Source organism: Oncorhynchus keta, chromosome 34 (assembly GCF_023373465.1).
Source record: "Oncorhynchus keta strain PuntledgeMale-10-30-2019 chromosome 34, Oket_V2, whole genome shotgun sequence".
Lineage (NCBI taxonomy): Eukaryota > Metazoa > Chordata > Actinopteri > Salmoniformes > Salmonidae > Oncorhynchus > Oncorhynchus keta.
Window position 1 is genome coordinate 23019217 of NC_068454.1, and position 15597 is coordinate 23034813.

The window sequence follows — 15597 nt, forward strand, 5'->3', positions numbered from 1 at the left end:
CATGGTGGCCACAGCTACATCCTCTGTGTGTCTGTTAATAGTCACCTAATTATCTAATCACCACTATAGATAAACCTTACCTCTCTCTCTCCCTCCCTCCCCTTCTCTCTCTCTCCCTCTCCCTCCCCCGCTCCCCTCCTCTCTCTCTCTTTCTCTCTTCCCCTTCTCTATCTCTCTCTCTCTCTCTCCATCTCTCTCTCTCTCCATCTCTCTCTCTCTCTCTCTCTCTCTCTCTCTCCATCTCTCTCTCTCTCTCTCTCTCTCTCTCTCTCTCTCTCTCTCTCTCTCTCTCTCTCCTGTAGATCTGTAGACAAGATGTTAATTACTTCCTGTTCCTCCAGCATGATAAAGCTAATGAAGTTGACTGGCTGGTGTGTGAACCTGTGATCTTCTCCACGCTGTGTGTGTGTGTTTGTCTTGTGTGTGAGGAGAGGCTGTTTAAAAGAGAGTGGTGTTTGAGCTAAGAGGGGGCTATGAATAGCTCAGCCCATCTGGCAGAGTGTGAGTGTGTTAGGAGCGGTGATTAACCAATGCATACACACCCAAACACATTAAAACACACATGACTGCGCTGGCGAATCCAACGTATAAATAAAAATGTGTTGATCAAAGTTTCTCTGGTGAAAAAATTGTCACACCACTCTACAAGCCATCCCTGGAAAACACACACAGATAAAAGACCAAGTTTGGTTTAGTTCATCTCTCTATGGACAAGGTGAACTCCTTCAGTTTTAGCATGTGGTTTTTCATAACCTTGTTCCTTGTAACAGAATGTGTCATTGTGTCTCCCAGGTGTCAGTGGTACATCAAATCCAAGATGAGCTCAGAGGAGAAGAGGAGGACCAACTATCAGAGTGGACATGGTAGGACTTCTCTTTCTGTGTCGGTTTCTTTTCTCCTTCTCTACTTGTCTTCTCTCCATCTCTCTCTTTCTGTCACAGACTCACATCACTTCTCTAAATTGTATCAATTCGAGGTGTACAGACAAATTGAATATGATTATTTCAGCCTTCTGTGAGTTTGTGTGTTGAAAGATGAAGATAAACTGTGGCGAGACTTAAAGCTTAAAATAGATTTTCCACGCAAACACTTTACGTTATTGAGCTTCTCTGTCCATTTCATGCTAAAGAGAACTACCCTGGAGAGAAACGTTGTGTGGACGATTTGCATACAATCAATTCTAACCATGTCTGCCATTTCCAAGCCTCTATTCGTTTAGATGTGAATGTGGATGAAGTGTGTCCCTAACCCCTGGCCGTAGCAGGCTTTGAGAGATTGGTAACACCCCTCTCTCAGTTTTACACTACAGACAGAGAGCAAGAGGGAGGGAGAGGGAGGGAGGGATGTCAGAAGGAGTGATACATAGGCACCTTTAAACATATCCACAGAACAAAACGCTCTGAAACACCTCCACCTATCCCTCTCTCTCATTCGCTCTCTTTCTCTCTCTTTCTCTCTCTCTCCCTCCTCTCCTGCATACTTCTTTCCTCTTCAAAATCCATTTGAAGTCCTCTATGTGTCCTGCCTTTTGGCTGAATCTAGTTACAGCTCTTTCTCTCTCCACCTCCACTGTTTTATCCCTGTGATGAGAGGGGGGATAGAGAGGGAAAGGGTAAGAAGGGGTAAGGCGGGGTGATGCATGAAGAGAAAGGTGCAGATAGACAAAAAGGGAAATGACTCGGAAGGAGAAGGAGATAGAGAGGGGGAGGGTGAAAGGGATGGGGGGTGTGGAGGCCAGTGATAGAGGAACAGACAGACAGCAGGATGAGCTCTGAGATTGAAAACACACCCAGGAGAGTCAGGCTGGCAGGGCCTCTTACTGCCTAGTGAGTATATCTGCCTCCTCTCTCTCTCCCTCTCTCTCTGTTAACAGCTTGCCTTGACTCCATACAGACGGTCTATGTGTCTCGGAGCTATCCTTGCCCTGCTCATTGGTGGAGGACAGAGGACACCTTCTCCTCTTCACTTTCCTCCTACTTCTCTATTTTGTTCTCTTTCTTCCTCCTTCTCTTTCTCTCCAGTGATATATTGATGTATCTTTCCAACCTTCAGAGTTTAGTTTCGTCCAGAAGTGGCTGTTTTCGAGGTTGATTGTGTCTTCAGGTTACTGCTGGAGCTCTGTTTGGTATCACCATGGATTGTTCTGTTTGGAAAGCGAGGGAGACTGATATCTCACAGCTAGAGGTTAGCAAAGACAAGAAAGGCAGAAGGAGGCAGGTAGCAAAGTAACCAAAGTCAGAAACCAGTCTCTCTTCTCTTGACCTTTGTCCCTGGAATTCATTATCTTCTTCTCTTCTCCTCTTTTTGCTTCTCTTGTTTTGTCTGTCTTTTCTTGTCCTCTCTCAGCTCTCCCGTTCCCGGGAGTAAAGGCCTATGTAGATCCAGACACCTATGAGGATCCTACCCAGGCTGTCCATGAGTTTGCCAAAGAGATTGACCCTACCCGGATCCGTATAGAAAGAGTTATTGGAGCAGGTTGGCGCACTATCCTCAATTATCATTGGCATGGAAAGAACAAGCAATGTATGGTAACAATATATATACAGTAGTGTTTATTCTCTACCATTACAGAAGCTCCTTTAGACAGTGTGCTCTATATATACCCTACTGGGTGTGAAAGGGTCTGGCATTTGGGTGTGATATTAACATAGTGTAATATGCCATATGAAGCAATCTGTTTTCATTTTACAGAAAAGAAGTTAATCATATCTCTCCTATACAGTAGAAAGCTTATGCTCTCTCTCCCAGCACCTGATTTAAGTGTCATTTCTCTCTGCTCAGTATAACAATCTAAAAGCCTAAACCACACACACCCTCACAGGGGGGAAATTAAAAGTGTTAGAGTTTTAGAGAGCTGAGGAGAGACTATGGAGTTGTCTCTGCACTGCAACAGTGCCCACCAGTGGTTTCATATTGGTACTGTGTGTGTGTGTGTGTGTGTGTGTGTGTGTGTGTGTGTGTGTGTGTGTGTGTGTGTGTGTGTGTGTGTGTGTGTGTGTGTGTGTGTGTGTGTGTGTGTGTGTGTGTGTGTGCTCGCGCGTTCCAGGTGAGTTCGGGGAGGTGTGTAGCGGTCGTCTGCGGATACCGGGGAAGAGGGAGATTGCCGTGGCGATAAAGACACTGAAGGGCGGCTACGTGGAGCGCCAGAGGCGGGACTTCCTCCGAGAGGCCAGCATCATGGGACAGTTTGACCACCCAAACATCATCAGGCTGGAGGGCGTGGTCACCAAAAGTAAGGAGGATCATGGGAATTGCATGGACAGATAGACAGATGGAAGTGTGTCTTTATGTGGGATAGCTGCCTCTGACACAGGGAGTGAGTCAATACAACCAGCCATTCCCCATGGCTGCATATGGCTTTATATCCCACACACACTACAGCACAATGCCGAGCAGCCATTCCACACTAGTCTACTGTTCTGTAGCGACTCCACACACACTACAGCACAATGCCTAGCAGCCATTCCACACTAGTCTCCTGTTCTGTAGCGACTCCACACACACTACAGCACAATGCCTAGCAGCCATTCCACACTAGTCTACTGTTCTGTAGCGACTCCACACACACTACAGCACAATGCCTAGCAGCCATTCCACACTAGTCTACTGTTCTGTAGCGACTCCACACACACTACAGCACAATGCCTAGCAGCCATTCCACACTAGTCTACTGTTCTGTAGCGACTCCACACACACTACAGCACAATGCCTAGCAGCCATTCCACACTAGTCTATTGTTCTGTAGCGACTCCACATACACTACAGCACAATGCCTAGCAGCCATTCCACACTAGTCTACTGTTCTGTAGCGACTCCACACACACTACAGCACAATGCCTAGCAGCCATTCCACACTAGTCTATTGTTCTGTAGCGACTCCACACACACTACAGCACAATGCCTAGCAGCCATTCCACACTAGTCTACTGTTCTGTAGCGACTCCACACACACTACAGCACAATGCCTAGCAGCCATTCCACACTAGTCTACTGTTCTGTAGCGACTCCACACACACTACAGCACAATGCCTAGCAGCCATTCCACACTAGTCTACTGTTCTGTAGCGACTCCACACACACTACAGCACAATGCCTAGCAGCCATTCCACACTAGTCTACTGTTCTGTAGCGACTCCACACACACTACAGCACAATGCCTAGCAGCCATTCCACACTAGTCTACAGTTCAGTAGCGACTCCACACACACTACAGCACAATGCCTAGCAGCCATTCCACACTAGTCTACAGTTCAGTAGCGACTCCACACACACTACAGCACAATGCCTAGCAGCCATTCCACACTAGTCTACTGTTCTGTAGCGACTCCACACACACTACAGCACAATGCCTAGCAGCCATTCCACACTAGTCTACTGTTCTGTAGCGACTCCACACACACTACAGCACAATGCCTAGCAGCCATTCCACACTAGTCTACAGTTCAGTAGCGACTCCACACACACTACAGCACAATGCCTAGCAGCCATTCCACACTAGTCTACTGTTCTGTAGCGACTCCACACACACTACAGCACAATGCCTAGCAGCCATTCCACACTAGTCTACTGTTCTGTAGCGACTCCACACACACTACAGCACAATGCCTAGCAGCCATTCCACACTAGTCTACTGTTCTGTAGCGATTCCACACACTCTGTCACTTTCTCCATCGTTTTCTCCCTACTATATCTCTGTCTTTACTCTCAGACACTCTTCTCTCTCTTTCTCTCTCTTTTTCTCCCTCTGTCTCTCTCCATCTGTTGTTTTCTCCTCAACCTCTTCAGAGACTCATTAAAAGAGAGAGGTAATCAGGGTGTGACTGTATCTTACCTGAACAGAAACACCAGGTAAAGCTCCACACTCATCACCACTTGACACTTTCATTCTTTTCTATGGATGGTCTTCTGTAGAGAAAGAGAGAGAGAAGAGAGAGAGGTATTTATGTAGAGAAGGCAGCAGGCCTGGTCCACACTGATTCTCAGCTGCTGACCTGATAGAGAGAGAAGTATAATTTGGTCAACACCATGGACAGACAGCCCCTGAACTCTGCAAGCCTGCTGCTCCATTCACCACTTCTTCTCTCTCTCTGCCTGGCCGTCTCCCCCACAGAGCTCCATTCAGGTCCTGGCTGGCTAACTGAGTCACCGGAGTCAAATAGCAGGCCAGGGATATCAGCGCCAAGGTTATTTCACTTCACTGAAATGGCTATTTGTTAACTGAAACTAAGTCCTCCAGAAAGTGTGATGCAATTGAAATAGCACATTTGACAGGAAACTGAGTAACCATGACAATGAGGCCTTGTTCTAATTCAACCATGGCGGGGTCACGCTTTTTAACCTCCCATCCCGTTTCTTTTCTCATCTCAGATTTGATATTCCGATATTACAGCCTCACAGCGGGCCTGTCGTTACTGCCAGTCTGTTGGGACAATTACCCAGATGAACAGGATACTGGAAGGAATAAACAGAATGTCTCTTTACCGTGTCTAAACGAGCGATTGGCAGAACCAGTCAGCTGTCTGTGTGGATCAGGGGCTGTGAAATGTCTGATGAGTTTGAACAGTGGGGTTTCCTATAGTGTTCACTCTCATTCATTACCATGGAGCCATGACACTCACTCTGTGTCCTTGATGGGCTACACACAAATCAATGGGCTCTGAAAAACGTTGTTTTATTATAAATGTGTAGTTTTATGGATTTGGCCGTATGATTTCTAATGGAATACATCTGTCTGCTGTCTTTAATCCATTATTAAACTATATTAGATTGCCCATAGCTCTCTTTCTCTCTTTCTCTCTCTCAACAGTGTTGTGTGTAATCCTGTAATTAGTGCAGTCTGCAGCACACTCACCCACTGGGGGACCACAGAGAGGAGATGGGTGAACCCATGGGAGGCAGGGGGAGACCTCTGTCTTCAACCCCTGTTCTACTTCTCTCTTATGTCCTTACTCCTCAAGCCCAGCTCCCCCTCTCTATCTCTCTGCCCTTACCTTCTATTCCCTTGACCTCCCGCCTGTCTCCCTCTCCACCCCTCCGGTGTGACTAAAGAGTGATAACAGTGGCCAGTAATTAGATCAGGCTGTTAATCAAACAGGATGTTAATTAATCCAGTGGTGGATTACTGTCCACTCTCCCCAGGCCTATAGACCCTCACAGTGAACCAGCATGCTAAGGCTAATCTCTCCCCAGGCCCATAGACTCTGACAAGGAACAGCATGCTAATGCTAAAGGGAAATGCTAATCTCACCCCAGGCCCATAGACTCTGACCGGGAACAGCATGCTAATACTAAAGGCTAACGCTAATCTCTCCCCAGGCCCATAGACTCTGACCGGGAACAGCATGCTAATGCTAAAGGCTAACGCTAATCTCTCCCCAGGCCCATAGACTCTGACTGTGAAACACCGTGCTAATGCAAATGGGGCCAGCAGGTAGCCTAGAGGCTAGAGAGAGTACCAACCCTTAGATTTAAACCCCTATCTGCTCCAATGGTGCTGTACCGTGGATGACTTCCTCTCAACGTTTGAGTGGCTGTGGGGGTTGGGACAAATTTCCATATAACACAAAAATGGAGAATAAAGTATGTATTCTATCCTGTGGTTAATCTCTTATTAACCACTGTATGGAGAGAGTGACTCCACTCTGAGTCCTTCAGCAAACAGGGGTTAATGAAACACAGGGAAACTCTTCCTTACACTCTTATATTGACACAATGGTGATCTACCCAGTATGCAGAAGATAACTTCTGCTTGGGATTATAGTAGTATTACTGTAGAGCAAGGTTCTCCAACTCCAGTCCTGGAGACCTACTGGGTGTGCAGGCTTGTTAGCCATATCTCTTACATATTCCAGCAAACATGTCCACATTGGCATGATGTGTCCCCAATGGGGGCAAAAATATTGGCCCCACTTAGGCTTTTTTGCCTTTGCTCTGTTTTGCCTTTGCTCTTCGGCTCCACATTGGTCCCCAAGGTATTGGCCCAGTGCGGGCAGCCCATATCTGGTGAGGGCAGCCCTCACTTTGCCTGAAATTTGCCCATCTTTTCCCAACAAACATGCCCACATTGTCATGATGTGGGCCTAATGCTGATTAAAATATTGGATCTATGTAGGTAGGCTGCCCACATTGGACCAATGAACCTTTGCTCATCAGCTTTACATTGGCCCCAAAGCAGGTGGCCTGTCTCTCACCTGTGACAAGCCCACCCTGTTGGTTTGCCATCCAGGTATGTCATTTCAGAAAAACATTTTTTTATTTTTTTTATTTTTTTATTTATCCTTTATTTAACCAGGTAGGCTAGTTGAGAACAAGTTCTCATTTGCAAATGCAACCTGGCCAAGATAAAGCATAGCAGTGTGAACAGACAACACAGAGTTACACATGGAATAAACAATTAACAAGTCAATAACACAGTAGAAAAAAAAGAGAGTCTATATACATTGTGTGCAAAAGGCATGAGGAGGTAGGCAAATAATTACATTTTTTCAGATTAACACTGGAGTGATAAATGATCAGATGGTCATGTACAGGTAGAGATATTGGTGTGCAAAAGAGCAGAAAAATAAATAAAAACAGTATGGGGATGACGTAGGTAAAATTGGGTGGGCTATTTACCGATAGACAATGTACAGCTGCAGCGGTCGGTAGCAGATGTTTGAAATTGGTGAGGGAGATAAAAGTCTCCAACTTCAGCGATTTTTGCAATTCGTTCCAGTCACAGGCAGCAGAGAACTGGAATGAAAAACAATAAAGTTGTTACAGACTTTGTCATTGGCAGTGAACAATATCATTCATTTGTTGATGTCACACAACGGAACACTTAAACTGGAACGACACTCTCAGTAACGATTTCACCAAAATACCTTGTGAACTTCAAACTGTAAGGTTCTATCTGAAAAAATATGATTACGAGATAATTGGCTTTAAAGTTAATTGTTTTGAATGGTGTCAGCAATTTTTATCTTGAATTATTTTTTAACTTAACAACATGAATTGGGGTATTAGCAAGCCATGCCCCCACATATGCTAATGAGTCATCGCCTCTACATTATGAAGTAGCTGGGCTTGGTGTGGGCTAGCCTGTGTTAGACTGGTGTGGGCTAGCCTCTGTTAGACTGGTGTGGGCTAGCTTGTGTTAGACTGGTGTGGGCTAGCCTGTGTTCGACTGGTGTGGGCTAGCCTGTGTTCGACTGGTGAGGGCTAGCCTGTGTTGAACTGGTGTGGGCTAGCCTCTGTTAGACTGGTGTGGGCTAGCCTCTGTTAGACTGGTGTGGGCTAGCCTGTGTTAGACTGGTGTGGGCTAGTCTGTGTTAGACTGGTGTGGGCTAGCCTGTGTTGGACTGGTGTGGGCTAGCCTGTGTTGAACTGGTGTGGGCTAGCCTCTGTTAGACTGGTGTGGGCTAGCCTGTGTTAGACTGGTGTGGGCTAGCCTGTGTTGAACTGGTGTGTGCTAGCCTGTGTTGGGCTGATGTGGACTAGCCTGTGTAGGGCTGGTGTGGGCTAGCCTGTGTTCGACTGGTGTGGGCTAGCCTGTGTTGAACTGGTGTGGGCTAGCCTCTGTTAGACTGGTGTGGGCTAGCCTCTGTTAGACTGGTGTGGGCTAGCCTGTGTTAGACTGGTGTGGGCTAGCCTGTGTTAGACTGGTGTGGGCTAGCCTGTGTTAGACTGGTGTGGCTAGCCTGTGTTGGGCTGGTGTGGGCAAGCCTGTGTTGGGCTGATGTGGACTAGCCTGTGTTGGGCTGGTGTGGGCTCGCCTGTGTTGGGCTGATGTGGACTAGCCTGTGTTGGGCTGGTGTGGGCTAGCCTGTGTTAGACTGGTGTGGCTAGCCTGTGTTGGGCTGATGTGGACTAGCCTGTGTTGGGCTGGTGTGGGCTAGCCTGTGTTGGGCTGATGTGGACTAGTCCGTGATGGGCTGGTGTGGGCTTGATGTGGGCTAGCCTGTGTTAGACTGGTGTGGGCTAGCCTGTGTTGGGCTGATGTGGACTAGCCTGTGTTGGGCTGGTGTGGGCTAGCCTGTGTTGGGCTGATGTGGACTAGCCTGTGTTGGGCTGGTGTGGGCTAGCCTGTGTTGGGCTGGTGTGGGCTAGCCTGTGTTGGGCTGGTGTGGGCTAGCCTGTGTTGGGCTGATGTGGACTAGCCTGTGTTGGGCTGGTGTGGGCTAGCCTGTGTTGGGCTGATGTGGACTAGCCTGTGTTGGGCTGATGTGGACTAGCCTGTGTTGGGCTGGTGTGGGCTAGCCTGTGTTGGGCTGGTGTGGGCTAGCCTGTGTTGGGCTGATGTGGACTAGCCTGTGTTAGACTGGTGTGGGCTAGCCTGTGTTGGGCTGGTGTGGGCTAGCCTGTGTTGGGCTGATGTGGACTAGCCTGTGTTGGGCTGGTGTGGGCTAGCCTGTGTTGGGCTGGTGTGGGCTAGCCTGTGTTGGGCTGGTGTGGGCTAGCCTGTGTTGGGCTGGTGTGGGCTAGCCTGTGTTGGGCTGGTGTGGACTAGCCTGTGTTGGGCTGATGTGGACTAGTCCGTGTTGGGCTGGTGTGGACTTGATGTGGGCTAGTCCGTGCCCACCGAACACCCAGATGGGACCAATGGAGTCATGTTTGCTGGGATCTGACTGACCTGGTGGTGCTGTCTGCTGTGATTTCAGGCAGACCTGTGATGATTGTGGTGGAGTACATGGAGAATGGATCTCTGGACTCTTTCCTGAGGGTGAGAAGCGAAGAACAATTGTTTTCTTTCTTTTTCTTTATTGTTTATTGATGTTCAATTATAAACAAACAAATAGACATCACAAATGAAAAGCTCTCTCTCTTGTATCCCTCTCTTTATTAGACGCATGATGGCCAGTTTACAGTGATCCAGTTGGTGGGCATGCTGCGTGGCATTGCGTCAGGCATGAAGTACCTGTCTGACATGGGCTACGTCCACAGAGACCTGGCCGCCCGCAACATTCTGGTCAACAGCAACCTGGTGTGTAAGGTGTCTGACTTCGGCCTGTCCAGAGTCCTGGAGGACGACCCAGAGGCTGCTTACACCACCACGGTAACTATGATCTCTAACCCCTGACCTCTAACTCCTTACCCTTGATCTCTAACCCCTACACAAACACAAACAAGAGAAACACAAGTCATATGTTGCTACTTTTATTTATTTCCCTGCAAAACCTCCATAAATCCTCTGTTGTTCTTTTTGTCCTCTTTCTGGAGTGTATAGACTGTATGCTTCAAAGAAAACACTTACACAGTGTTTCAGTGGAAAGTTAAAGCGCTTCTCTGACTGCCTGGCGTCCTGGTGACCTCTATTCTCTGGGTTACAGAGTCACGCTGAGGGGAAGTGGTGCTTTCTGGGGTCTGGAAAAGAGAGAGGGGAGAGAAAGAGGGAGAGAACAGAATAGGACATGTTGCTTTTGGGGGCATTCACGGGTCTGTAAACCATTTTCCACTCGGAAGGACTTTGGTTTGGTAGGGCTAGGGGGCAGGGGGTTGGGTTACAGCCAGAATACATGCTAAGGATTTGTGCCGACTGGTGATTTTACTCTGCCCTCATTTTAAGAGAGTGGGGGAGAAAGAGAGGGAAAGGGAGAGAGGAGGGAGGTTAGTTCTGCTGTTAAAGCACCTCAGAGCTTTTACTTGTACCTTGACACAAAGTCTCAAACTGTGAAAATGTGTGTGTACATCTTAAGAGACTTCAGAAAAGTGCAATCACACTGAGACTGTAGCATATGGTCTATAAATTGCACATATTTCCTCAAGCATGTATTGTTACAAAGCAGATGGAACCTGTGTGTGTGTGTGTGTGTGTGTGTGTGTGTGTGTGTGTGTGTGTGTGTGTGTGTGTGTGTGTGTGTGTGTGTGTGTGTGTGTGTGTGTGTGTGTGTGTGTGTGTGTGTGTGTGTGTGTGTGTGTGTGTGTGTGTGTGTGTGTGTGTGTGTGTGTGTGTGAGAACAGGGAGGTAAGATTCCTATCAGGTGGACAGCTCCAGAGGCCATCTCCTACAGGAAATTCTCATCAGCCAGCGACGCCTGGAGCTACGGAATCGTCATGTGGGAAGTGATGTCATACGGGGAGCGGCCTTACTGGGAGATGTCCAATCAGGACGTGAGTTGTGAATGAGGTCTTCACTATAGAGAGCAATTGTAATGGCGTCTTTTTGTAGACACTAACTCCACCATGGTTCTTTTTCCAAAGCCTATGGGGAAATTCATGTTTTTTTTGTACGGTTTTTGAATAAATGACGCAAATTACATCTGTGGTAAACATAGGCTTAGGAAATGTTATAGGTGTTGTTGTATGCTGTAATCATCATCAGCTAACGTCACTTTTTGTGAATTGTGAAGCATTTATGTAATCAAACCAAGTACATAAAGTACTTAAAGGCTTCATAATTCAGAAAGTTCATGTTAACTGGCTGATATTATCTAATGGAACATAACATATAAGATCTCCAAAGCCTATGTTAACCTCAGACCTTATTTTCTGTGTTTATCCCAAAACCACACTCTTTTCCTATTCATTTCCCCCATAGGAATAGCCGAACGAACCAAAGGTAACTCATTTGCATGTTTTAGGACAACAAGCTGGCGAGTTCTATGGCGTTAACCTGGGAGTCTTAATGGGGATTGTGAAAGTCCTTTCTTATGAATCTCCATACTGTATGAGTTGAGTTTGAGTTGAGTTCATTTGATTTGTTACAGCGACAGTGCACATTAGTCAACGTTACAGTAAAAGGGACTGTTTTAGCCAGCCGGTTAATTTTCTACCGCAGTCCCTGGGCAGGTTATTAAAAACAATTTCAATGCAGATCAAAATGGAACAAGGAACACGTAGCACGCAAACAGAGAAACATAGAACAAGCAACACTGAGCACGCAAACAGAGAAACATAGAACAAGCAACACTTAGCACACAGACAGAGAAACATAGAACAAGCAACACTTAGCACGCAAACAGAGAAACATAGAACAAGCAACACTTAGCACACACACAGAGAAACATAGAACAAGCAACACGTAGCACGCAGACAGACCAACATAGAACAAGCAACACGTAGCACACACACAGAGAAACATAGAACAAGCAACACGTAGCACACAGACAGAGAAACATAGAACAAGCAACACATAGCACGCAGACAGACCAACATAGAACAAGCAACACGTAGCACACAGACAGAGAAACATAGAACAAGCAACACATAGCACGCAGACAGACCAACATAGAACAAGCAACACGTAGCACGCAGACAGAGCAACATAGAACAAGCAACACGTAGCACGCAGACAGAGAACATATAACAAGCAACACGTAGCATACAGACAGAGATCATAGAGCAAGCAACACGTAGCATGCAGACAGAGAAACATAGAACAAGCAACACATAGCACGCAGACAGAGCAACATAGAACAAGCAACACGTAGCACGCAGACAGAGAACATATAACAAGCAACACGTAGCATGCAGACAGAGATCATAGAGCAAGCAACACGTAGCATGCAGACAGAGAAACATAGAACAAGCAACACGTAGCACGCAGACAGAGAAACATAGAACAAGCAACACGTAGCACGCAGACAGAGAAACATATAACAAGCAACACGTAGAATGCAGACAGAGAAACATAGAACAAGCAACACGTAGCGCGCAGACAGAGAAATATAGAACAGGCAACACGTAGCATGCAGACAGAGAAACATAGAACAAGCAACACGTAGCACACAGACAGAGCAACATAGAACAAGCAACACGTAGCACACAGACAGAGCAACATATAACAAGCAACAGGTAGCACGCAAACAGAAAAACATAGAACAAGCAACACGTAGCACGCAGACAGAAAACATTTCAACAAGCAACACGTAGCACGCAGACAGAGAAACATATAACAAGCAACACGTAGCATGCAGACAGAGATCATAGAGCAAGCAACACGTAGCATGCAGACAGAGAAACATATAACAAGCAATATATAGCATGCAGACAGAGAAACATAGAACAAGCAACACGTAGCATGCAGACAGAACACATAGAGCAAGCAACACGTAGCATGCCGACAGAGAACATAGAATATGCAACATGTAGCATGCAGACAGAGAAACATAGAGCAAGCAACATGTAGCATGCAGACAGAGAACATAGTGCAAGCAACACGTAGCATGCAGACAGAGAAACATAGAGCAAGCAACATGTAGCATGCAGACAGAGAACATAGTGCAAGCAACACGTAGCATGCAGACAGAGAAACATAGAACAAGCAACACGTAGCATGCAGACAGAGAACATAGTGCAAGCAACACGTAGCATGCAGACAGAGAAACATAGAACAAGCAACACGTAGCATGCAGACAGAGAAACATAGAACAAGCAACACGTAGCATGCAGACAGAGAAACATAGAACAAGCAACACGTAGCATGCAGACAGAGAAACATAGAACAAGCAACACGTAGCATGCAGACAGAGAAACATAGAACAAGCAACAAAACAAAATACATAAAAGCAACAAAGTGTTTCCACACCTCACAAGATAGAGACAACAGACAACATGGAAAGCAGCAATACACAGCTAGGGATTATTTTCACAAGTCTGATTGGCCTTTAGCCGTGTCTTTATGTTTTTGTGAAGATGTGATAGGTGGTACAGTTGTATGTGTCTGATGGCAGTGTGTTCCAGACATGGGAAGCTCTCACAGACAAAGCAGATTGACCTAATGTGTTTTTCCTTAGGAACTATACAGTCACCTCTCATGGCAGACCTTGTTGATCTTTTGGGTTTTCTGTTTAACAAAAATACTGAGTGGATGGGGAGGAGCCAGGCCATTTAGGATCTTGAATACAAGACATGCGTCAGTGTATTGCACAAGATTTTCCCAACTCAGGATCTCATGCTTTCTGAGGATGTAACAGTGATGATGGTATTGGGCTTCCTATCAAGCACTTTGAGAGCCTGTTTGTAGACAGACTGAATAGGTTATAATGTTGTACAGCAAGCTTGGGCCCAACTAATCAATCAGTATGTTAAGTTGTGAAGTATTATAGATTTGAAGTACAGTTTTGCTACCTCTGTAGTCAAACAATTTCATTTGAATCGGAAATTAGCTAGGTTGAATTTGGTTATTTGAGTTACTTTTTTCACCAGCTCTTTAAAAGAGAGGTTGGAATCAAGTAAGATGCCAAGGTACATGAAATCGGATACCAACTTGAGCTCATTAAAGCTCATTAATCACCCTGATACACTGGGTTCTGCCTTCAAGGTATGATTTCATCCATCTCAAGGCATCAGGGGAAAAGTTGAACTTGGACAGTTTTGTGATGAGAACCTCATGGTTAACAGTATCAAAACCTTTCTTCAGGTCTAGAAATACAGCCCCAACAACTCCACCGTTCCAACTCTTCCCATTTTCCAGAAGAAAGCAGTTGGCCGTTTCTGTGGAGTGTCTTGCTCTGAAGCTTTGAGATTGCAGTGTAGACGGAGAGACAGAAAGACAGACATACTGAGGGAGATGTGAAGGGAGAGCCACTGGCCAACGAAGGGGTTTAAAAGTTGTGGATTCAGAACCTGTCTGAGTGACCTCACGGTCTCCGGTCAATTGGAGGATAGATGGAGGGGATTCGTCCCATCTCCCTGTGGAGTGTGAAAGCTCCTTGGTAATCCCCATCAACACCTCACATGGCATACACACACAGCCCCTAGCTTCATGGGGATTTGTGATGCTGGGGAATTGCTTAGAAGTGCTTTCCAAGACAAACGCCACCGCCAATCCTTGACTTCTGCTGTCTCTGCCTCCTCACCCCTTCCTCACTCCCTCCTCACCCCTCAGCCCCATCCTGCCTCACCCGTCAGGGCTCAGAGGAGACATCAAGGCTACAGGCTAGCTTTAGGGGCTGTTATATTCACACAGCCCTCTAACACACCCTAGAGACATGCTTACTGTAGCTCAGATAATACTGGCGTTGTAGAGACATAATGGCTGGATGACATGAAGTGAAGAGTGTGTGTACTGACTCTCTCCCTTCATCCACCCCTAGGTGATCCTGTCCATAGAGGAGGGCTACCGTCTCCCTGCTCCTATGGGCTGCCCCGTGGTTCTACACCAGCTGATGCTACACTGCTGGCAGAAGGAGAGGAGCCAGAGGCCCAAGTTCACTGATGTGGTCTCCTTCCTGGATAAGCTGATCAGGAACCCCAGCAGCCTGCTGGCCCTGGTGGAAGATATACAGGGGTACAATTACATTCATTTCATTTAACAGACGCTCTTATCCAGAGCTACTGATGGCACTAATTTCACTTGCAAGTGAAAGTTTTTAGTTCTTATTATATTCTATTTTGTTTGATCCATCTGTCAGTCTAGCAGAGTCCCCAGGAGAGGTGGTGGACTACCCCATGTTCATCTCCATCGGGGATTGGCTGGATTCCATCAAGATGAGCCAATACAAGAGCAGCTTTGTGGCAGCAGGATTCAGCACACTGGACTCTGTGGCCCAGATGAGCATTGAGTGAGTGGAGGACTGTTCACTATCTTAAACATTACTCTGATGTTACTCTAACTTCAACTAAACATTACTCTGATGCTACTCTAACTCAACTAAATATTACCCTAACGTTACTCTA

At 46.5% G+C, this 15597-nt stretch overlaps 1 protein-coding gene across 1 annotated transcript in view; it reads left to right on the forward strand.

Annotated features, from left to right (window-relative positions):
- Window positions 1–15597, forward strand: part of LOC118366834 (ephrin type-A receptor 6-like) — a 298784-nt gene that overhangs the window by 280655 nt on the left and 2532 nt on the right. Inside the window, exons 10-17 of the mRNA XM_052493450.1 lie at window positions 793–863; window positions 2347–2475; window positions 3047–3232; window positions 9639–9700; window positions 9824–10033; window positions 10939–11088; window positions 15015–15208; window positions 15333–15482. Of these exons, the coding sequence (XP_052349410.1) occupies window positions 793–863; window positions 2347–2475; window positions 3047–3232; window positions 9639–9700; window positions 9824–10033; window positions 10939–11088; window positions 15015–15208; window positions 15333–15482 (1152 nt within the window). The remainder of the gene's footprint in view (window positions 1–792; window positions 864–2346; window positions 2476–3046; window positions 3233–9638; window positions 9701–9823; window positions 10034–10938; window positions 11089–15014; window positions 15209–15332; window positions 15483–15597) is intronic.